Genomic DNA, 24,901 nt, shown 5'->3' with positions numbered 1-24,901 from the left:
AAAAAAGCCCAGGACAACCAGCATAAATTATGCAAACCTACCGAGAAGCAACTTTTCAAATACCTGTGGTTTCCCACATTTTCCAAGAAAAGCAAAAAGATTTATAGTTGCTCACGTTAAAGCTGAGAGGCTAAACTTTGAGAGACATATTCGCCCACCTGCTGCATGTGTATTAGTTCTAGCTGAAGAGAAGTCAATAAAAATGGAGAAAGAAGAATTTGCAGGGCTGGTTAAAGTAATAAGATTTGTTTCAGTGCATCTGATCTTTAGACTAACAGACTTCCAAACAGTTGGACAAGTAAATAAAGCACCACAGGGAACCGCTAGTTGAAATAGGTTACCACAGGGATACGCACAAAGGAATTCCCTCTACTGAGAAAAGACTGGAGCTATGAAACTATAATACCAACTATTGGGATGAATTGTTGACTCCCATGACACTCCGAGTAAATTCTGTAGGTATCTGCTCTTTTAGCACTAAGTGATAAACTCTGCTCTGAGACTTTTAAATTATAAACCCATTAATAATTACTGTAAAAAAAAACAGTAATATTCTGCAATTCTCTCTGAGTCTATGCTGCTAAAAAGATCATTTGCTCTGATTTCCACTCATGGAATCCTTTTCTGGATGGGGGATTTAAGGCAGTACAATGCAGCCTCTCGCTACATGGTTCTCACATGCATGGGACAGAGGGAAGCCTCTGTTTTTAAAACCTATGTTTCTCTAAAGAAATAAAACTTTAAGAAATGAATACATGGATACTGCCACACCATTCTGGGGCATGTGCTGCAGTAACCGTAGAACTCCCACTGGCTCAAACAGGATAGTCAATACAAGTTATTTCCAGTGACACAAAATAAGATACATCAAAGGGATGTGGAAATTACAGCATACAATGATCAGGAGTGGGATGTGTATACACCAAAAAACACTCTGCTCTAACAGTGCAGGGCACAAATACTGCACAGAGCAGAAGATGTCCCATGTTCATCCAGCTACTAGGGGGTGGAGGTGACTCTGTTGTAAGGTGCCATCTGAGCAGGACTTCTTTTCTGTGCTTGACATGAATAAGGGGATTAGGATGGCAAGTTTCCGTTAGCTCACTCTATCGAACAAAAGACCCTGAGGTTTAGTGTCACACTGCCTGATAAAAGTACAGGAGCCTGTCAATCAAGGGTTTTCTAGGTACTTGTGTTAGTGACATAATCTTATTAGAAGATAAACCAACGAAATCCTTTTCATGATGAAAAGTTACATTTAATTGCTCCTTTGCTTTTCTTCTCTTCCTCCTGTTCATTTGGCCATTTAACTTTGTTACTGTTGGATATTACATGAGTGCAGCAGGCACAAAGATACAAACTAGCTGATAAATCATCCAAGCGAAGGCCCCTTTCCACACCAATAAATAGCTCTAAGGCGGCATAAAGCCCAGCAGCGTGCCTGCAGGAACAGTCACTGCTGTGGGTGTGAAGTGTTATCTAATAGATTAGCAGAGGAACTCCTGCACCAGGATGAAGCTGGGTGTTGTGCTAGTGAGTTAAACAGCGAGACAAGCTAAGGAGAAATGGAAGCATCTAAGCAATGAACAGAAGGATGAGTTTTAATTTCCTGGTAAAGGATCAATCCAATATTAACCTTTCACATTTGACTACTTTGCTTTCAGCTAATATCAGGTACTTTTCTGCTTCACAAAAGGGCAGTGGATACTTAGGTCCAGATTTGCCACTCTTACACCCTGCTGGGAATCAGCAGAAACGCCAGCAACTGCTGGGGATGATTCACCTCTTGCGCAAACCAGGAGTAACTCCGCTGGTGTTGAGGGGGGCTCACAAGTGGGAGTCAGAGGAAGACTGACCCTCTGTGTCTCAGGAGCCTAGTAAATGGATCACGGGTGGGGGTTACAGGGAAGACGCAGCTCTTGTGTTATCAAAGACAGAGTGTGAGCATTACAGCTCTTACCGTGCGGGGAGATCTCCCAGGCCTGGGAGGAAGCCTGAGGGACGAGATGTGTGGAGTCTGCTGGGGAAAGCGGGAGCAGGCAGTGTGTTCCATCCCCGTCCCTACAGACACACACACAGTCATGACGGAAAGGGCCCAGCTCCAGTATTGCTTCTCCTGGACAACCTCCCAGCCCCGCACGGGACTGTTCTCTTGTGCTGCCCATACTACCCCAGATCTGCCTCGGACACTCCCTCCACAAGTCCCTGGTGTTAGTCTGGTGCCACAGCGGCCTGAGGCCAACCCACATTCAGAGGGTCCATTTGAGCACAGTTCCAGTGGCCATCCTCTCCATCCCCCATGTCTCTGCACCTCCTGGGTTCATGAGTTATATGGTGCAGAAAATTTAAATGTGTTTAGTAAGAACTGGTTGTAAACCCTCCCACGGATGATGCTGTGTGTGTATGCGCACTGCATGTCTACACTGTGTGCCTGTGTTACACCATGTGATGCCATGTGCAGCTGTCTTCCTAACTTTCTTGGCTGATAGTTAAACATTAGCAAGGCCAATACAAGGGACAACAGCATACAGGGCTGGGCCCTGTGAAATGCTGAATACCCTCAAATTCTGTGATGTTAGCGGGAACTGGGGGCCCTCAGCCCTATACAGGATCAGGCCAATATTATTAGCAGACCTCAATATGCTGGTCTGTTTGCTCCAGATCGATCTTTCAATGGGAATCAGAAAGTGCAGAAATGCACGAAGATTTAAACCATTTTTGAAACTTATCTGAATATTTTCAACATCAAGATGAAGTTTGCATTCTTATTTTAACTGGGCTGATTCACCCTTCCCCAAACTGAAAAGCAAGAGTGGTCTCTAGGAAACTAAAATGGATGTATAGAAAAGTTAAGCCTTCATCACTCAAACTAATCCTGCAGAGAAGAGCATACAGGTTAAAAATGCTCTGATTATTGCAGAAAATTTCTCTAGAAGGTAGACTGGCATTAGCACTCAGTCCTGTAACCACTTATACATGCGAGTAACATCACCCATGTAAACAGTCCCATTGAAGGGACCTTCTCACAGGAGTAAAGTTAAGCACATGCAGAAGTGTTTGCAGGATCGGGGTCCAAACTAGAAATTATGGTTCCTGAAATAAAAAGTGAGATCATAGAAAAGTCCTGATTAATTACATGCAGACTGATATTCTCAATAAATTATTGTTATTGAAAGAGAATGAGTTTTAAGGGAGTTGCACAAGTATGCAAATTATCCAGATAATTTAGCCCCTCACATGTGAAATTTTTAAAGAGAAAGAAAAATTCTCTTCATTTCATACATACAGCAGTCTCGTTTTACCTACATGCACGATTGACTGTGAACTTTCTCCTGCAGTATAAAATAATAATCAGAAATGGCCTGAGAAGTTAGTTCAATTTTCAACTGAATTCACATATGCTCACAGATAAAAAAAATTCTACATCATTTATTCAAAAAGTCACAGTTTGCATTGTATAATCTTCTACTGTACTTTCCCTGATTGTTTTAAGGACTAACAAAAAATTCCAGCAAAAGTCTTAATTCTTTGCTTTTTAACAAAAATGGGAGGAGCAGGCTGGCTGATGTTAGAACAAAACTGCTGAAAATCATCATGCAACATTAACCAAGCCACCAGTAGCCAATAAATTGGAGGGGGAAGAAATCTTTACATTGCTAATCACATATCATTAACATTCCATCAATGCCACAACAGAAGAAATCTAACTCAAAGTCAACTTTAAGGCATTGTAATACATTTCAAATTAAATATTATTTCTGCATTTCTTCTTGAGAAAAATACCAATGATGTTACTTTAATTATAAAAAGTACTCTTCTTCTCTTGTGCATCTTTGCACAATCTCTGATTTTTTTTGGCAACACTCTAATGGCACAAAGTCAACAGAAAAAGTTTTCAAATCTGTAGTTTGGTGTTAGATTAGAGCTTTCAATTAGTAAATCGAAAAAGTAGGTTGAAAACCATTTGAAAACAGACTGTTCCCTGCACACACAAAATTCCCACTGAAATCCATGTAAGATTTGGGACAAGGAGTGCAGGAGAGAGATCCAAATCAGCTATTTAAAGTGATTATATTGTCCATCCTCCATTCAAGTTTCTGCACTTCACATGCTAATCAATGAAATGTCATTACTGTAAATCAAGGTTTAAAGGATCTCAGGGCAGGAGCGGGGAGGAAAGAACAATGGAAGACCTAATACAGAAATTTATTTTGACTGTTCAAACCTAAGCAAATCCATGAAACCATTAGGAAGTGCTGTCAACCAGGGTTTGAAATCTAAGAAAGTAGCCATTCAAAGCACAGTAGGCCCTTATAAACAGTTAATCCACGCAGCTGCAGTAGTTAAAGCAAACACACTACCCTTCACTGCCCCATCAATTACACATTCCCAGAAAAATTACACAAACTTTGTAGGATTTTTCTGAGAGAAGATGGATTCTTTTGGAGACTTGAGGTCAAGACAGGGCTGTTTAAAGTATATTATTAACAAATAAACATTTATTGCCAAAAAACCCTATAGGCCTTTGGGGAGGAAAATTGTGTTATTTTTGGCATCAAATGACACAAGCCATTTATGACATGAATGGCTATCACCAACCGACTGATGAAATGGCAAATGTCTCCCACTTAACTTCCCCTGGCTTCCTGAATCAACTTTTTCAAACACTTTTTTCTCTCTGAAATGGCAATAAACTCAATGTCATTTTGGTTTTCTCTCTGTTCTAGTTATTTCAAGAGCCGTAGCTGTAACGGGTTGAAGGAACTTCCAGATGGAAGCTGAAGGCTCCCCAAAGACGGGTAGGGTGATGAAAATCACATTGTTAGGAATTGGGGCTATGCATTGCCCTTGTTTATGTGTATTCTTGCTTGAGTGACAACTTGCAATTGGCTTTTAAATGGCTGGGTGAAAAAAACCTGAGGTTTAATTGTGGCATCCAACAAATTGCACGTTGTAGCTCATGTCATTGAATGTATCCGCTGTGCACTCTGACAAACCAATGCCAAAATATGAGCGGAGTTTTTAAGTTTGGGGGCGGGGGGGAGGAAAGCCACAAATGTAGCAGGCTTCAATTACCCTCAACAACCAGGATTCTTAAGATGGGTATGAAATAAAGAGAGCTTGCTGATGTTGGGCTTGTTTTACAACCTACTTGTAAGGTAAACAGCAGCTCCGTGAGTTCAGCAGCTAAATACTAGTGTCATCAGACTAGATACATGAAGTATTATCTTAAATGTCTATGCACTATGTCACCCTGGTATTTCTTTCAGGGGGAATGAACGGAACAGAAACCCCGCTCATTTGGGTTACAATCTACAGGGGCAGGTCGCTGCTTGAGACAGATTGGCACCACGCACTAATCCTGCTGACGCCCTTGATCAGGCTGGGGGGAGATAGCTGGGTTGGGAGAAGACAGAAATGGGTAAAGTCTGCTCTCCAGGGCATCACCCTGGAATCTCTGGGGACTTTCCCAAGTAAACCAATGTTAATCTACTCCACACACCCCAAATCCCCTGGGGGACTGGCCCAGGCATGGGTGATGGACTCTTATGGGACCATGTTGACATGGGAGGAATATGCATCAAGATCTGTGGGATTTCCCGAGGATCCCATAACATCCACTCAGGGGTTAAGAGGTCCCTGACCAGTGGCCAAATCCACCTCACCATCACCCCTCACTGCATGACTCAGTCATAATTGTGCAGCCATACTGCTGTGCTCCTGACCCCCTACCCCCCCCCCCAAACTATAACCCTCTTGTAGCTCTTGCATGGCACAGTAGGGTGTGGGTCTGCAGCCAAGGAGCCAGTCATGGCATAATGATTAGAGACTCACTGTCCTTAACAGTTCTTTAAGTCATTCCTTAAGGGGAGTTTCCTATTATTACCAATGAAATAATTACATTTATCTCTAAATGTATCATATACCTTGCATAAATCCTTGGTACTGTGAGCTGACAGCACTAATTGTGACCTGCCACAAACACAGGGGCTTGCAGATTAACATAAATGGTCTACACGAGGAGTAAGTAATGCTATCAGCAGAGCAGTTCAAGTTCTCTGTCTGTGCACCTCTCTCTAGCCAATTTTCCTCTCAGAAAAAAGTTTAATTTTATTTCTAACTTTGCAACATTTCATAACTGGTACTAAATGATCAGCTCATCCCAGCCTCCGTGTCCAACACCATGGCACTGCTGCACAGACCAGACGCTCACCAACAGATACAGATGTAGGACATTGTCAAAACTGGTGCAAATACCCGTGGTCGTATAAATGCAAAAATAAACACTCATGGCTGGAAAGCATGTGGCCATAACACTGTTACTGTCACACATTTGTAATTTTCAAAGGAAAATTGTGTGGGCACTTCCCTTACAGCCCAGGCAAATGGTGATAAATGAAATCATCAGCTAAGTCATTTCTTATATATGTGTATAAATAAAAGCAAGAATGTCTCCAGACATTACAATGCCACCGAGTTTTTGAATTAGAAGGAAGTGAATCTTTAGAAGAATAAGAAAGAACCAGCCCCTTGGGGCAAAGCGATACTGAGGAGTACAGAGGCAGTTCCTTCCTAGACCTCAGGGAGAAACATACTCTACAAAAATAAAGCCCAGGGCAACTGTTTATGCCTCGTCCCAGAGATCCAAACAGACAGGAGCTTGGCTTTACCGATAACGCAGCACTGGATTCGGATTGGAACACTGCACAGAGCGCTCACGCCACCCACATGTGGTCATTGTTTGCCATCTACTCAGCAACAGGCTTGATCTAAACGGTGATGTGGAGTTGTGGGGCTGAAGTCTCCAGTCCACGGAGCTCTCACTGCAGGTGAAGTTGCAGCAGCCAGGGTCCTACTGCGTAAAGCTGGCCAAGGTGCCTCTGCTACCCCCGGGCCTGAACCCTTCTTCTGGCCTCAAGGAGGGAAAGGGCGTGTAGGAGTTAGGGTCTGTTATACCCAGTTCTCCCTGGCGTAAAGCTCCTGAGGGACACTATCTCAGTGGCGTAAGTTAAAGTGGCCTCCATGCAGCTTTAATGTACAGCAGGGCCAGAAGGCTGAGAATCCCCATCAGCCTAACTGGACCCTGTCAGCCTGGGCACAGTGAAAAATCAAGCCCATAATGCTTAGACAAACTCAAGGTTACTAAGAACCTGCTTCTCCTCTCAGAGCAATTTACACCACTGAAATTCCATTGCAGTCACTGGAATTGTACAGCAGCGTGAGGAGAATTAGACCCAACCTTTCTTTCCTTTAGATGTGCACCTCCAATATCAGCCCATACATGCTGTTCGTTCCACCCCCCTAGCTGTCAGGGCTTCATACGGCCACCCAGCACAGCAGAATCTAAGCACCTTCCCTGTAGAATTGACAGCGAAGTCCCTAGTGGATTTCCTGGAATCTCTGGCACTTCCCCTGACTGTAATGCTTTAGAAACATTAACAAACCAAGCCTCAGTGAACCCCACTGTGAGATGGGTCCCAATGATCAGCATTCCCACTGTACCTCCACAGAACTAGGCACACCGAGATGAAGTGACTTGCTCAGGGCCACACAGTCAGTGGCAGAGCTGGGAACAGATCCATGTTTCCTGATTCCCATCCCTGTTCTTTAGCCACGAACCTGGGCACACAGCAGATAACACTGTTTGGAAGCAAACTATAGGCAGACAAATGAGAAACAATATTAATGGAAAAAGAAGCTTTACAGCCTAAACTGCTAGTATTCGCATACCTATATGGGTCCTGAACCTGTTTTCCCTATTGAAGTCAATGGCAAAACTTCCATTGTCTTCAACATGAGCAGGAGCAGGCCCGCAGAGTCACACTCCACACGTGGAACTTCTCTCGTCTTCTGAGGAAGCTCTGTGCCAACATCGAGGGTAGAGCATGGCTCACAAGGTTAAAGCTGTAATTAGTATTAGGTGTTTTACCTTACAAAGAACCCAATCCTTTATGCCCCTAGCAGCCCCACTCACTTCTCTCTGGGCATTTACATCCTGTAAGTAAACAGACCTTACATGATACTGCAAGCCACTGCATACCAGAGAAACTGGCTTCAGCGGCACTACTCACAGGAGCCATGTGAGTAAGGATTTACAGGCTCAGTCAGACCCTCACTTGGCCCAATGAACTGGTAGCACAAATGGCTCTAAACAGTGAGTGTTTTCATATGCTGATGATTACCATATACGGAATGTGACACTAACCTCAGGGGGAACACACAGCTCAGAACGCACACCAACAACCTGAAGACTGCTCTCTAAAATGATTGCAAATAGATGTTTGATTGCAAGCCCATCTGTATGTGCAAACCAGCACAGACAGACTATACTGTCTGCAAAGCTCACTGCATGATTATTACCATCTCTGAAAAGCAAATGTTTTCTCACACGCAGAGATGCAAATGCAATACTCATGATGCCAACAGAAAAATTACTTCTGAGAATTTCTGAAAAATCAGCAGATGATGGTTATACCCCCAAATGAACACGTTAGCAATAGAAATTAAAAGCCCTGTGCCTGTTGGCCACGAATCCATCTAGATCCAGCATGGATTTGAGGGCATACAATCAAAATGTGGTATGGCTGCTGAATCAATGACTGATTACCACAGATCACTTACTACATTTAAATGTATGCAGAAGAGCTTGAGAATTTGTGAATGACACTCCGGTCACTGGTATGTATCAGAAATGGCTGTACTTCATTGTAACAAAGTTTGGGAGTTGCCCCAAAGTGGGAGTCAGAATAGTTTTACTATTCTGTATTCATGTCTCTCTCTCTCTCTCTCTCTCTCGGGGGGGGGGGGGGGCGGCTACTCACTAATTTCCTACAGTACTTTATTTTGATTTGCTAGGAAACCTGTTTCTTTGTGTGGCGTAGGCTGCATTACTTATCATATATACAGAATATCAAAACAAAACTCCAGGAAACAGAAAAACTCCTATAAAATGGATTGAAATGGTGACACTCTGAGGAAAAGTCTGAATCAGAAAATCTGCTAAATTATGCTCCCATGGGGAGCTGCAGGAATAGAAAGTACCAAGTGGTATAAAATGTTAGCCATAGGCAAGCCATTATGTCAAAAGGTAGGGTCCCCCAAGTTGAAAACAACTGTGTTGTGGGGTGGACGTTAATGAGAACTATAATCTTTCTCTCAGTAATGAATTTGGCAGGAACAATGCTGCAGCCTTAGGGCTCCGTCCTGCAAAAGGCTCCGTGCCCTCAGCTCCCATGGACTTCAGTGAGAGTCGAGGGTGCTCAGTACCTCGAAGGATCAAGCCCTGAAAGAACAAATGTTTCTCATTGACACACTTTTGTTACTTCAATGACATGCTATTCCAGGTCACAGCTTCCTTATTACTGGTTGCAATTCACAGCCACATATGACTCACAAGAATCATATTTTGTCACTGATCTTCAGAAATAGCAGAGAGTGCATTTGTATTCAAGCTGCAAGTAAATAGAAACACAAGGAAAGTTTTGTTTCTGTCAGTCTGAGAAAATAATTGGCAATTTCTAGATCTGGTAGGGAAAGCTTTAAAAGAATAGTATCGTTTCCTGCTGCAGACTCCGATTTGCATGTTTACTATCCCAACCACAAATGTGACAATTGCAAAGACATTATCAAGAGAATCAATTCTATAAAGATTTTTCTTACCCAAACGAAGTGACTCTCCTGATTATACTAAAGGACACGTTATTTGCTTTACTCAAGCAAACTTCCTAACTGAAGTCATTTACAAGCCGGATTTGGTCCTCAGCATATGCATATAAATTCCATTAGCTCTAACAGAGAGTACATGTGTGCTCTAGTACATTATAAATAATACATTGATTAAAGTAAAATCAAGAGCCAGATTCTGCCCTTTGATACACACGAATGGCTCCTGTTGAAGTCTATGAGATGAAATTGCATGCATGGAACTCCCAAAATCTGTAGGAAAAAAGATATTGTCTAGGTGCAGGGGAAAGGGTGCATTTCAGAAGCAAAGTAAATAACCTTGATGATGAGAATACAATCTTCATAAATATGTTAGCTTCTGATAGAAATGCCAGAGTCTAAAGCATTATAAAGTCTCTAAGAACTAAATTATTTTTTAACCATCAGCAAGTTCAAGAATGAATCACAGTAACAAAGTAACAATCTAGGAATAATTATATCAACAATTTTCTGTAATAAAACCTTGCAAATGTCTACTCACTCACTTGCCCACGGCAAGTAGCTATTTTTGATGGGTAAGTAAAATACTCTAAATTTTGTCAGTCATCATGAGTAGGGTTTGAACTGAGGTTGGTAAATTTCCATTACAATTTTGCAAGGCTGCTCCAATACATCCCTAGCTCTTTGGGAAATAATCTTTTCTCTCTTGAAAAGACATTGCAAGTATCATACCATATGAACTACATTTTATTACAAGATGGGTTACTTCTACACACTGTGTATTAAACTGCATAACTTGCTATAAATAATACCTTCTAATTACAAGTATTTTGCAAGTACAGTAAACGTCAGGTAAAAAGCAATGGCAAATGTATATTTTCTTTGTATCTGTTTGTATAAAGAGAAAATAATTTTTCAAAATATAAATATATTCAGTAGCAAGTAGTGCTTATTTTGCAAATCTGTTTTGAAAACAGCTTGTTCATTTCTTCCAGAGAGCAAACATCCTCCTTCCCCCGCCACCATCATTTTTACAATCATAAATGATCTTTACTCATCATAAGACCTCCTCATGCCAATGCCTGGGCCAAATCTCCTTGGCTGCATTAGTCGTACCGATTGGGCAAGGTGCAATGCTCTAAGCAATTTCAGACATACCAAAAACAAACAAACAAACCAAAAACACCACAAAACCAGACCCTACATTGCATTTAGGAAATATCAGTCTAGCCAAAATAATTCCAGGAACTCAAAAACAAAAAGCAGGGTTACTAGCTTAAACAAAACAGACGATCAAATATCCGCCTCAAACTGATCCTGAATGTAAAGAAGCATCTAGAAACTATGGGATAATGTGCCTGAATAGGGCAAGCAGGATTTTGCCTATTAGTACACAGAATATAAACACTACAGAGATTTTTATTTAAAACCAAAAGTCAGCTAGTTCTGACCTAAAATGATCTGCCTTCTTATCTCCTATGTTCTGCTTCCTCGGCTCAGAGACCTAGCCTGGCCCCTTTCAGCATTTACCTTACATTTAACTTGCAACGATCAATATATTTTTACCCAATTTCTCACAGAGAAAAAATGGAGCTAATTTCTCAAATGTTACCAATGCTGCCGAAACTCCTGCTCTTGGGAGCCAACTTCTACATGGTTCACTGTTACATTTTAAAAAATGTCTTAATTCAGAGACCACTTCTGGCTTCCATGAGATTCCCATACTATCCTTTTTTTAAAAAATGCATTTTAATTAATAGGTTTAGGCATCTGATACCAGCATTGTAGAGTTTCAGGCTCCTGTCCTACAAATAGATTTTATCATAGTTAGCCGCCTACTTATTATATTTCAAGTCAGCTACAGAGATAGGGTAGTTTCTGCTTTCTGTTACACCACTATAAATCCAGAACAACTTCACTGACTTCAGAATTTGGCCTCTAGCTAACTCAGCTGTCAGGTTTCACACTATGCATAACTAACCTCTTCCTTTGTGTCAGAATAAACGTGTGCTTCTTTTTATATTTTGGAGTGAACAAGAGACTGTCATTTCTTTAGGAGTCAAACTTTGCTTTGAGAATATAGCAGTCATCTCAAAAACATGCCAAGAAAACCTTTATACCTCACCATCCAAGAGAAATACGTGGTTTGTTTTTCTTTACTAGAAATTACTGCATAATTCATTGCTCACTGGTTTTTATTTCATACTACCTAATAAATAGCATGATATATCACACAAATCAGAGGAGGAAAATGTAATTATACGAAACACCTTATTTTGCAGACACCCCTTTTGGTTCGGTATAACTATATATAGTGGAAGCCAATGTTATATGCTTTTTATTGCCATTCATTAGGGGTTAAAATCGACAGCCCACTTGTGACTTTACTTCCTCTATACAACGATCTAATTCAGGCCAAGGAGCACAAAATCACTCTCTAATAAAATTATGAAACATTATTGATAGCTATACAGACATTTACAAGCCCTGCACAACTGTCATGAAAACTGAACAGCAGAAGATTTGAGGCACAAAATCGACTTGCCTGCCCTTTAGCATGATAATGCTAAAGAATAAAAGAATATTTTACAAGCTCCCCAAATTACTTTCTTTGGCAAATCAGCAGAAGTGTATATCTGTGTGTATGTAGGGCAGCTATATGCACATTTATACACATTACACAGAAAGAGAGATTATGTTTATATTTATATATCCATATTTCATTACACCTACTGAGGGCCCAATCCGCATTCCTTGTATACTCAAAATTCCCATTGCATGTATGGTAAGTGTGCCAGGAATGCATACTTAAGCTCAGAATGAACATACTGTATACTTCATTCAAATATTAGGGCAATTATTAAGTACAGTAATGTTTTGCTTCACTTTATTATGACATGAGGTACAGTAAGCAATGAAAAGCAAATACTTCCTAGACAAATATTCATAAAACCATGTCTTGTAAAGAAAATTACTCTTCACTTAAATTTGAATCAAACTGTAGTATGTAAAAAATATCTTTTTCTCCTGGACATTTCACCCTTCCTATCTTTAGAGTATTTAATTATTACTATCGCTCTATATTTCAAGTCCCCGTGGCAACAAACATTTTAAGCTTCATGAATCTTTATATGCTGATCGATGTGGAGATAAATATGGACGGGTTACACAGTTGGAATGGAAATAAACCAATAACATAAGTAATCTGAGAAAATACAATAGGATTCATATATTTTACCATGACCATGCTATGTTATTTATTGTTGAAATAATGTCATGTATATTTTTGACCTGTTTCAAATTTTGCCCCCCACCCAAAAAAATCACCTGCTCTCTTAACAGAGTATGAGCTATCCATATCAACAATATATTTCAAAGAAGAATATTTTCACAATGGATGTCCTATGTATTGGTTACCCTTCTGTATATAAACAACAGTTAAACCTTTGAAATTATCAATTACTCCTAATTCATATAATTGTACATAACCCACATTCAATAAGGGTCTTCCTTAATATTTTCTGCCATAGGTGAGTATAATTATGTTATTATTATTATTATTAAGAATAATTTAAAACTCCACAAAAGTTTCAATTAATATTTTAAAAAACAGAATTGTCCCCTCAGATTAATAAACCCTGTTGAAATCCATTTCTGTGCTAACATTTACTAAAAATATCCTCTGAACCAAAACTTAGTCTCCTTGTTGGTTCTGCAGGTACCACGCTTTCTCAGAGCCTGTGGAATTATCTTCTCTGTAACCTTTTATACATGTCACATAGGGATGAATTCCTGCTGACACAGCAGCGAGTTGAGGTTTTTCTGCCTGGTCTCTGGCTATTCAGGTGACGTCATTGGGAGAAATAACAGTAACATTTCCTAAAAGCTCCTGAAGCCTAGTGCCTTTGTTTCATGCAGCTTTAGGAACAGACTTGTTTGGAGGTATTATTAAAAACTAGCTTTGCAAAACATTTTTAATGTGGCTGATTGATCTGATATACGGGAATGTTTAGATTTTCAGCAAACGTACCAGAGCATTTAAAACACTTTAGCATTTTAATGGATGCCATAAATTGATCATTATCTGATATTCTGGACATATGTATATGCTGCTCCTGATCTCTGAGCTTTGATCAGGATTTATGCTGTTTCTTAACAACAACCTAACAAGGAGTACTGCCAATCTACCAGAAGAGGTAAATGAAATAGACTGGGATGGCATTGCTCTGTCCAAGTTTAGCTTGTTCAGATTCTGAAAATTTGTACTGATGAGTGCACCGATTAAAAGAATGTGAAACTGAAGAACAAACAGAATCTTTCTGTTAGTAAATGGTTAGGATCCCTTCTACATGTAGCTGAATCCGAGAGCCCAAGTCACCTCTTGTGCCCTGAATTTTGTCTACATATCACAAACTTCTCTCAGGGTATACATGTTTTCTTATTGGAAAATAAAACAACATTCACAAAAATGGGAAACATTTGCTACCAAGAAGCTCTGTTTTGTTTTGCTTTCAATTTACAAATTATTTTAACTGGAAAATACCAGTTTAACTGTCTCACTCACCAGAGAGAATTTTCAGACTCCAGAAAGGCTAGAATCGAGTGGAGCAATGATAGCCCATTGCCCTTCTCTTGCCTCGTAGTCATGCACTGACCCTTGTTGATTTCACATAAAAAAATCGGCATAATCACTGACAAAGAAAGGCCCGGAGATCTAGAACAGCATCAATACACGCCAGAAATCAGTGGCAGTGTCTCTTTTCCAGGACAGACTCAGAATGCTAATACAATGCCTGATACGTCCTGGTACTTTTGATAAAAATCTAAATATTTCCCTTTCTTTCCCTAAACAAAATGCAAAACCAATTCGTGAAAAATATGGAATATTAACTAATGTGGCTGTTTGGCTGCTATTATGTCTGAACCCCATTTACAACTGTATTCCTTGTCTACACGAATTCCTTCATCGCCTTTATTTTCAAAGCTACAATCAGAGTAAGCATTGTTCTACAAAGAATATATACAGCAACTAAGCTGAATGAACCACTGCACCTTAAAAGATTAAAACTGGATGTACAATTACAGAACATTACCAAGCAGCAAGAAATAAGACAATATTTATGCAACCCCAAACACTTAGATCACAGCAAAGCAGAAAAATATAGCCACAATTAAATGAAGGGAGGAGAGCGTAAATAGGAAAACATTATGCTGTTTATAATTACCAATGTTTTTGTAGCAGAAAACACTGCTGTAAATACTACAATTAGTAATTTCATTAGAGCAAATAACCAGCACTAGATTTTACTGCTGCAAAAGCTGAAACACTGGTTTTGTTTTTTTATTATTGATAAGTATTCACTATGTTTCTGTAGGTCAGCAGGTAACTAATTTTTTCCAAGTCCAAAGTATCACCTTCGGGCCCTATCCTGTCACCCTTACTTTGGCAAAGCTCACATTGAACTCAACAGTTTTGCTTGAGTTAGGCTAGCAAGATCCAGCTATCAGCGTCCTGCTGTAGCACTCTGTTGTCTTCACTTAAACTACTTGCAATCAAATGCACCCCTGCCCCAACAGACATGTAAAATTTTTGCAAAATAAGTATTTAATGTCAAAATCAAAAGATCGGTCTGTACTATCCACCCCGTGCAAATATTTATAGAATTAAACATATAAAAAATGCTGAAATACACAAAGTCACAGACATGCAGCCGGTGATGTAGTGGAGAGATTCATGTAATACATTGCATTTATCATGCACCTTTGACCACTTCATTCTGCACCCTGGCCACTAATCCATCTCCCTCAGGATTTATTCTAACATTTCAAACCCAAGTACAGCTGCAAACAGACACCATTTTTATTTTAAAAAGAGAAAATCAACCCACCAGAAAAAAAATGTTTCCTCCTTTCCCCCCAAACCCCAAATTACAAGAGGACAGGCAATAATAATTCCTGACCCTGTGGAAGGTTTAAGGTCTGATATCTGACCCTTCAGAAGCTTGCTTTCTTTGGAAAGAAGAGACCCGAGATTTCCAAAGATACACATAGCACTTGATTATAGTCTCGGGAGTTCTGGAGAAATCTGGTCTTTCAATTACATTACTACATACAGAAAAGCTATTTTCAGTCATTTTTAGTGATGAAGAAAATTTTGGAAATCTTTCTTTTTTCTCTGAGCCTTGTATGTACATGGGATTTAGGGTAACACAAACATCTGACTTTACTGATATTATTCTTCATATCCCTCAAGCTGTAATTTTTTTAAAAAGCATCTCTTAATAACCTGTGTGCATATACACCATGGCAAGTTCTGGCGGGATGGAAAGGTTTGTAGCGGCATGCATTTGCGATGACGGCACAACTCACTCATGGCTTCAGCACATATGGGCAATGCAGCCATCCACACTCTGGCTGATAAAACTTGTGTACACACCACATGACCAGAAGGTGTGCAGAGTTATTTTTACACTTTAATTAACAAGAATTACTAATAAGAGAAGATTTCCAACAGCCTAAAACACAGCTGCCAGAGGAAGAATGGGAACATTATCAGTTTAGTTTCACATGCTTTATCTTTCAAATTTAATAAAATGTCAGGGAAAAAATAATTTTGATTTACCATGTCTTCCCCCCACCCCTCTTTACTATTAACTACTTCTGCTGTCAGTCCTTGGGGGCACACACAGCAGGTTACCATGTAATGTCACACTAGGTGCTGTGATTCAACAAAGGCTAACATGTTGATATCTTTTTATTGCTAGTCAGCCTGGACACCCCATTTCCCCCTATACAATTAGAAGCCTTTGATAATATCTAAAATTCTAAAGAGGATTTATTTCTCTTCTAACAAAGAATTTTTTTCACAAAGGGATAGTCCATTGTTTTGCTTTCTAAGATATTGCCTTTTTGCAAAACGCTGTTATTTTACACAGACTGCAAAGGGAATCATCTCCTGCATGCTGTTCCTAACACTTACATTTCAAACAATTTTGTGTGGGTATCCAAAGGAGCATTTCTTAATTACAAAAAAAATCCTGAGAAGTACCTTGTTTATCTATACAGTCAGATGTTTCATGGATCTGACATCTCTATTAAACTAAATTCTCTGTAACTGTTACAAATGGGAATGTGTGAAAATATTAATACTTGCTAAAACCAAACCCCCCCAAAACAAATCAGTGCAGTTCAGTAGGAGAATGCGTAGGCAGCTATTGGTTTTCATATCGCAGTATCTGGGTCTGTTGAAGCTTCTTTAATAACACATTGGTTAAGGCTGCAGTAGGAAATTACACATTCTATTGTAACTCCTAAGGAGGGGGACATCTATCTAGGCCATTCATACAAGAGTTATAACCCTAACAATATTTATACTCAGCATGTCATGTTAGCATTTACTACTAGTTTCCATGGAGATGGATTTTCATGCTGTAGCTATGAAATGCACATTGTTGCCACTAAGCCACTTCAGGCCCTTTCTGGAAGCCTGCTGAATGCCTGACAAAAGTTGATGCAAACCAATAGTTGTTGTTCTTTGTTTGTTGCCAGACTTCTAGCAGAGCCATATTATGTCCTAGTGATTGAAGTGCCCATGTTCACCCCCCTCCCGACACAAAAAGGACCCTAAATTTTAGTGACAAGCATGAAGTGGGCTTTTGCAGGGGAGGCCAAACAGCTAAGCGGGGCAGGAACTCTGCGTGGCAGAAGGGCATCGCTGCTGGGGCAGGCTGGTTTTCATACAAAGCCCCACATTTTGGGAATAAAAGTATAAATAAAGTCAAGTCTCTCGGGAGGCGGGAGTCCAGAAGTGGTTGCAGGGAGCTACTGACCCAGCCTCGGAGGCGTCTCTAGAGCCTCCGGCCCCGGCTGGGGCGACCTCCAGCTCCGCTCCCCGGCCGAGGGGCTGCGTGCCCCTGCGCCTGTCCCCAGCGCCGCGCTGCGGGGAGCCCCGGGCTGCACATCGAGGCCGGGCGGCGGGCAGGGCCCGCACGCCCGGGGCAGCGGCTGCACGGCCGGGCTGGCGAGCGGGCGCCGGACAGCGGCAGTGACCCGAGGCCCGGCCCCGAGGTGGGCACCCGGGGGCAGGCCCCGCTGCATGGCAGCGGCCGGGGCGGCTTCCCCGGGCTCTGTCCGCGCCTGGAGCGCCCGGGGGCCCGGGCTGAGGCCGCACCGGCGGCACCAAGGGCCGGCCTGGGGCCTAGCGCTGCCACCGGGGGTGCAGCAGGAGCCCGCGGGCCCGGGGTGACCCTGCAGCCCGCCCGGCGGCTCCTTGGCCGGCCCGGCGCGGCTGAGCCCGGCCCGCAGGCTGCGCCGTGGCAGGCGGGAGCCGGAGCGAGCTGGGGGCTGCGAACGCCGGGCCCGGCCCCGCCGCTGCCCCCGGCCCATTCCCGGGTAGCGGGGACCGGGGGGCGCGAAGCGCAGCAGGTGGGCGCTCCGCAGAAAGCCGCCCTCGAGCCGGGGCCGGCGGCTCGTGTGTGTTTGACCCCACAGCCGCGGCGGGGCCGTGCTGGGCGGCCCGGGGCGCCGGGGCGAGTCCCCCCGGTAACGGGCAGCGAGGCCGGGCTGGAGATCAGCCGCTTTCTGGCCCTTCACCCAGGTGAGCAAACATGCTCGGGTCTCTCCGCACCTACCCGCTCGCTCGGCCTCCTCCCCCCGGCTTCCCTGCCCTCGGGCCCGGGCCAGCCCCGTCCCCTCCGCCCGCAGCAGCTGGCCCAGCCTCTTCAGCCTTCCCCGGAGCGCGCTTGTTTTTCTCTAATGACAACACGGGGCTGCTCATGCTTCGCACGGTTTCGTAGGAACGATTTTTCGTTATCTCGCAACAAAAGGCCAGTTAAAAATCCAGCTAACACTTCACCCAACAGCCCGACGATTCGGATTTAATTCCCGTGTTAAAAATCCAACTACAAATCCCGTTCGTTAAAAGCCTCCCAGAGATTACACTGCTCCCTTCTGCACCCAGAGCAACCCCGTGCCTCCGGCTCTCCCCGGGCACTGCCAGCGTTTTACCTTCCTCACTTCAGCTGCCCACGGCATTATTTATTTCGGGGTTTTTAGATAACGTTGGGAACAAACTGATTTTAGAACCAAGATTAAATTATTCAAAATGCCTAAAACTGCCACGCGGAGAATGTTATACTGAATTGAAAGGGCATTTCTGTTTTTAAATCCTACAATTATTTACCTACGGTGCATTTCAGTAAAACCTGTACGAATTACCGGCACAAATGCCAAACGATTTGAGCTCGAATTTAGAGGGGGCGCTAGCGAAATACCCCCCTTGTCACTCGGATACCAACCAAGGTATTATTTATCATCTATACAACCACCCGGTACAAACTCCCTTTGCTAAATGGGCAGCGGAGTATTTAACTTCTTCTCCGTGGCTAGTAAACACCCCGCGAACATTTCTAGCTTGGCCCTTTGAACCCGTAACAAATCTTTCGGGGGTCCGGCCGCGCGGTTCTTGGCTGGGCGCTCTCTGATCTCCGCACCGATTAGGGGCTTTTTCTGATTTTCGTTTGAAAACTTTTTGGCGTTTCCCAACAAGGCAGCAGAACGCGGCGAGAGGCTCCCGGGGACCCTGGGCCCTGGAGAGCATGTTCCGCCGCCTCCGCCCAGTGTAAGGCCCGGCAGGCGCGTACGGCCCGGCGAGAAGGTGGCATGAGCGCCCCGGGGGGCAGGCGTGCGGGGCAAAGGGAGAGGGGTGCCTTACTGTTGGTAGTCCTGTTTGCAGTACAGTTTTCGATCCCGGAAGTAGCAGCTGGTGGTGAGGGCTTGTTGACACACGGCACACTGCAAACACTCTTCGTGCCAGGAAGACTCGTTCACTCTCATCAGAAAACGGTCTGAGATCGGCCGCTGGCAGCCCTCGCAGACTGCCTGGTTCTGACACTCTGACCCTAGGAAACAGCAAAGAGGGAGGTGAGCGGCGTGCCGAGATGGCCCCCGCGCTGCTCGAGCTGCGCCCCGGCACGGGCTCTGCCACGCGGGACACGGCGGGCTACACGGGGCGCTAGCTCGGCCAGCGGCTCCGGGATCCCCCCTTCCCCGGGACCGGCTCCCACCGAGCAACATCGCGAAGTCAACTTAAACCGGCGCGATTTCGTTTGCGCCGCGCAGCCTCGGCTCGCGGCCCCGCGCCCCGGGCTTTCCTGCTCGCCACTCGCCTCTCAACTCAAAACCTCCTCGGGAAGTTGCAAGAAAAATTAAGCAGGGTCCCTGCAGCCCGCGGAGCGAGTCTGGCGAACGGCAGGCAGCGCTGGCGGCGCGGCCCGGGCTGAGACCGGCCGTGCCCCGGCACGGCACCGCTCGGCTCTGCGGCAGGCGTTCCCTTTTTAAGCCCCAATTTTTCCCGGTCATTTAAAAAACACACATCCCGCCAAAGTCAGTGAGCGAAGTCCTGCGCCCGCCCGGGGGGGGGGGGGAGACGCTGCTTCCCCAGCGCCAGCCCGGGCTCCGGCGGGCAGCGCAGTCCCGGGCGGGACGCCTGGCTTTCGGGCACAGCCCAGACCCCCGCGGCCACTCACCCAGCAACACGCCTAAGGTCGCGGCGCCCGAGCGCAGGGGGTGATCTTCCATTTTAATGCCGTCCAGCATCTTGGCGCAGTCCGACTGGCCCCGGCTAAAGCACCTTTCCAAGGACTCGGGACCTGTTGCAATATCCATGGGCGGCCCGGAGCGCCAGTCAGGCTGCGGCGGGGGCCGGGCTCGCTCAGCGCCGGGGCGGGCCGGGCTGCGGGACACGCTGCAGCGGGGAGGAGGGAGTCGCTTTTATTTTTATCTGGGAGACATGCGGCGCGTTCCCGGGCTGCGCTGGCGGAGACGCGGGGCAGGGGCCGGAGCGGAGGCGGCTGCCCATCGGGTCGGGTCACGCTACAGCCCGCGGGCGGCCCGGGGTCACCTGCCGGCGGGCCGGGGCCGGGGCCGGGGCCGGGGCGGGGGCAGGGCCCTCCCGGGGGCAGGGGCCGGCGGGCGCCGCCGTCGGTCCAGGGCAGGGCTGCAGGGCTCCCCGGGCGCGCTCCCCAGTCACTGTGCCCTGCCGCCTCCCGAGGACCCGCTCCGTTTAGAGCTGGGGCTGCGGCGGAGGAACACACCCACCAGGGGAGCCGCCTCACCCCTCCTCAAACTTGCTGACATTTGAACTCCATTGGCGCTCCTGGTATCGCTGCGCCGCGGTGATCCGTCTCCTCGACGTCAAATAGTGCCGTCGCCGGAGCGAGCCCCCGCAGCCCCCCGGGGGCGGCCAGGTGCGCGCGGCTCGGGGGTGGCCAGGTGACAAGGGCGGGGGCCGCGTCAATCCGGGGCTGCGCTCTCGGGAGCGCCGCACCGGCCGGGAGAGGGGCCGTGCGGCTCCACAGACACCCGGGGGGCAGAGTGAAGCCAGAGCTGCCTGGAGCGACCCACTCGAGTTAGCGGCCCCGCGCGGGCAGCGCGCCCCGGGCTCTCCCTCCTGTCCTGGGGTAGGTAGCAGCGCCACGCGGCTTGTGACTGTGCTTGGCTTTGCCCCACGGGCTGCCCGAGCGCGCCTGTCCCGGGGCACCGGCTGCATGAGCCTCTCCCCGCCACGCGTGTCCGGGACCCTGGGCCTGCCTCTGCCCTCCGCAGCCGGGCCAGGGGCCCACGCTCCCGCCTCTCCCGCCCGTGTGTCTGGGGCAGCTGTGCCTGGGGAGGTGTTAACAGCGGGGCCTGCCCCCAGCAGAGCCGCGACGGCCCGGCGCTGGCTGCTCCTTGCCGGACACAGGCGCCCCTGCACTGCCCTGGCACCAAAGCCGCGGCCCCTTGGCGACGGGCCCGGCCGAGAGGCGCTGGCAGAGAGCCGCACCTCCCCGGGGACCCTGCGGGAGCGCAGCCCGGACGGCCGCCCGCTGGGGAGCCCTGGCTGCGGGCAGAGCCGGGCTGGGGGCCTGGCAGGAGACACAGCCACAGATCCCGCCGGGCTCCCCCCGCGCCAAAGTTGGAGGCTGGGCTGACTCCAGCCCCTGAGCCCCGCTGCGCCCAGTGCTCGGGAGCTGCCTTCCCCGGTCCGGGCTGGCAGCTGAAATGCCAGCAGATCCCGCACGGCCTGGCCTTCGCGGCAGAGCCGGGCTCCTGTTCTCCTGGGCCACCTCTGGAGAGAACCTGAGCGCATCCCCCTGCAGCCGGCGGAGCGCTGGGCTGGGCTGCTGGGGACCAGCGCTCTGTGCCCCTCCCGTGGCCTTGCCTTGGGCAGAGCAGTGGCTGGCCCTAGCCCAGCCGGCACCGGCTGCGGGGCTCGGTCCTGCGCTCCCTGCTTCAGAGGGATTATGGGTCCCGGGCTAATGCAGCTGGAGAGCCACAGATGCCGGGGCAGGAGGCCCGAGGGCCTAGCGACGGGCCGCAGGCGGAGCTAGTCACCTCGGGGCCGGGAAGCGCTGGAGCTGCCGGTCCCGCTGGCCCGCGCAGGCTGAGCAGTGCCACAGGGCTGCGCTCCCGGCCCCCTCCCTGCTCGGACGCGTCTGCAGGAGGGGAGTCACTAGGACAGGGGAGAGGCATTAATTCCCTGTGGCCCTACCCCGCCTCGAGTCTCGGGGAGCCCAGCCCGCGGGCTGCAGCGCAGCGAATCCAGGGGTCGATTTGGGCGCGTTTACACCTTCCCGAGAACCGTGCTTGGCGCGGCCAGCGGGTATTTTCTGGTCTTTATTTTCGTACGTTGGGAATGGCCGAGCGCGGCCGCACGGCCCCGCAGAGTCGGTTCCCCAAGGTGCCTTGTGCGGGCCGGCGAAGCCCCGCCGGGGGAGCCTTAGAACCGCCGAGTGCGGCCGTGCTGCGCCGGGCCTAGCTGAACCCTGGGCTGCCTCTGAATTACAGCCTTGTGGCCATTGTTTGTTCCCTAACGAGAAACGCGCAAACAATAAAAGACAAATAATGTGCCGGCGTCGTGCGGGTGTCAGGGTCGGCTACAGCCCCCGTCTCCCCTTCCTTTGCGCGGCAAGCGATCCCTCCCCATCGCCAGAGCAAGCCACACTCGATGTGGGGTTTGTTCCCGTGGCTCGGGGCTTGCTGTGGCGGCCGAGGGAAGGGCCCGAGCGCTGTTCTGTCGGGTTCCCAACGCACTGGTATTTAATGAGCTGGGCAAGTGTTAAGGGCGGCCACTGGCTGCTCCGTTTGTGGGTCTGCAGGCAAAGCCCTTCGGACGCTGGGTTCGCACAGAAATTCACGATTATGGTTTAGCTCAATCTTTCGGAAAGGGGTTTTGGGAACAGGCTTGTGGGGTTTTATCTTGGACAATTTACTAATCCTGGGTTATTTAACTCTGCGATTGAGAGGAAAGCTGCTTGGATTTCAGAGCTCTGCCGCGCAGAAAGACCCTCTCCTTTGCATTAATTGTTTACGGTTCCCATCCTGCCGGGGGCTGCTCGGCAGTCTCCAGCCACAATTATCTCCTACAATGGTGGGGAAAATTAGAGCCGGTCTCGCCTCACTCCAAGAGTTTCCCTAACTTCTAATTAAAACTCCGCAATTGGGCGGCGGGATTAGTCAGAGGGAAAGGGGACCAGTCCCCGGTCCGGGCTCGCAGCCCTCCAGTTAATTCCGGCTCTGGTCGGGGTCACTTTTCCGGTAGAAATCAGACCACATAATTGTTACCGTCTCACCGTGTGAGTGTGTGACTGTTACACAGGCCGGGTTCAGCTCGGGCGGCCGCCCTGAGAACAATTCGAAGGCGGTTTATTAAAAGTCTGTAACTAAAATCAAACAATTAAAACACAAAAATCCATCATCGAAATAAAACCAAACGAGACCCGAACCAAGCGGCTCTGTGCGCGCAGGCCCGGCGCTGCGTGTCGGGACCGGGGAGGGCTCTCTCGCTCTGCAGGGAGTTGGGCGAGAAATACACAGTTCTGAGCATCATCCCCGAGGCCCCCGGCCTAAGACAAGACCGAGTGAGCGGCTGGGCCGGGCCCGTGTTACCGGCCCGGAATGTGCCGAAAGGGCCTTCGGGGCGAGTGAAACTTGTGCAGATGCGGGTACGCCGTGAGCCTTCTGCGTGTGTGTGTCCGTGCGGGGTGTGGGTGCCCCGCTGGCCTCTTATATGTGTGTTGTGTGTGCGCCAGGAGCCCCCTGTTCTCTGTGTGTGCGGCATTAGCTTCCTGCCATTAGTGTGTGTGTGTGTGTGCCATTAGTGTGTGTGTGTGTGTGTACATTAGATTCCTGCCGTGTGTGTGTGTGTGTGTGTGTGCGCGCGCCATGAACCTCTGCTCTGTGTATATGTGTGTGCCATTAGTGTGTGTGTGTGTGTACATTAGATTCCTGCCGTGTGTGTGCGTGCCATTAGTGTGTGTGTGTGCGTGCGTGTGTGTGTGCCATTAGTGTGTGTGTGTGTGTGCGCCCGCCCTTAGTCTCTGCTCCGGTCGCCTTTGCAATGCTCTAACCCTCTGGGCCCCGGCGTGGGCTGACTCGTGTGCCGCCTGCCCTCTGCTGACCGGCTGCAGGATAGGCCTGGCTGTGGGGATCTGACCCAGCCGTTACCCGGGCTGGGGCCGGGCTCATCGGTGCCCGGCGTGTCTCTGCATTTCCACGAGAAGTCGGCGGCGGCGAGACGGGCAGCCCACGTGCTGATCGCACCGTGCCGGGCGCGCTGCAGGTCCCTCCGGCCTTTCCGGGGCAGAGACGGAGGCAAGCGCCGAAGGGAGCAGGAACCGAGCACCCCAGAGCACGAACTGCAGCACTAGCCATGCCACGGCTTCGTCCTGAACTGCGCAGAGCAAGGGGGTCCGCGGGGCCGAGCTCCTCCCGCCTCCTCCCCCCAGGGCCTGGGCCGGGGCGGCGCATGTCGGCTCCGTCTGGCTCCGTCAGGCCCGTCCAGTTATTTTAACTTTTCTTCCTATTTCATCTCCCTGTAAAATAGCTTCCTTCCGTGCTCACCGCTGTCCCTCCGGCTGAGTCCAGCCGCTCGCGCAGCCCGACCCGATCCGGATTGCTAGGGGCTGTGTCAGCTCCGTGTCTGGCTCCCGGACCGCACCCCCAGCTCCCCGCTTTGCTCGGCCCATGCAAAGCGTCCCCAGCCTACTGTCTGGGTTGGCGAAACGAAGATACAGAGTTTGGGCTCCTCTGTGGGCTCCCACTTTCTCCCTGCACATGCTTCAGCAATTCACAGGGAACCAGGAGCGGCGCTGCCTGGGAAAACCCTCACACAAAGCGAACTGCCCAGATCCCTGACGGCAAGCGGCGTACGTGTAAACGCTGTACACCTCTGTCTCGCACTCAGCGAGACACGCCGGAA

At 47.7% G+C, this 24,901-nt stretch overlaps 1 protein-coding gene across 2 annotated transcripts in view; it reads right to left on the bottom strand.

The window, feature by feature from the left end:
- LMX1B (LIM homeobox transcription factor 1 beta) overlaps positions 1–20,374 on the bottom strand; it is a 130,219-nt gene extending 109,845 nt beyond the window's left edge. Inside the window, exons 1-2 of one of the 2 annotated variants that reach the window (XM_074973617.1) lie at positions 20,190–20,374; positions 19,376–19,562 (exon numbers count right to left, since the gene is read on the bottom strand). In XM_074973617.1, coding sequence (XP_074829718.1) covers positions 19,376–19,562; positions 20,190–20,328 — 326 coding nt within the window. In that variant the 5' untranslated portion in view covers positions 20,329–20,374. The remainder of the gene's footprint in view (positions 1–19,375; positions 19,563–20,189) is intronic. The other variant, XM_074973618.1, reaches the window with a different exon arrangement.
- Between the last annotated feature and the right edge of the window lie 4,527 nt (positions 20,375–24,901).

Source organism: Natator depressus, chromosome 16 (genome assembly GCF_965152275.1).
Source record: "Natator depressus isolate rNatDep1 chromosome 16, rNatDep2.hap1, whole genome shotgun sequence".
Classification (NCBI taxonomy): Eukaryota; Metazoa; Chordata; order Testudines; family Cheloniidae; genus Natator; species Natator depressus.
The sequence above is the reverse complement of the archived record's forward strand: the minus strand, read 5'-3'. Positions and strand labels throughout refer to the sequence as shown.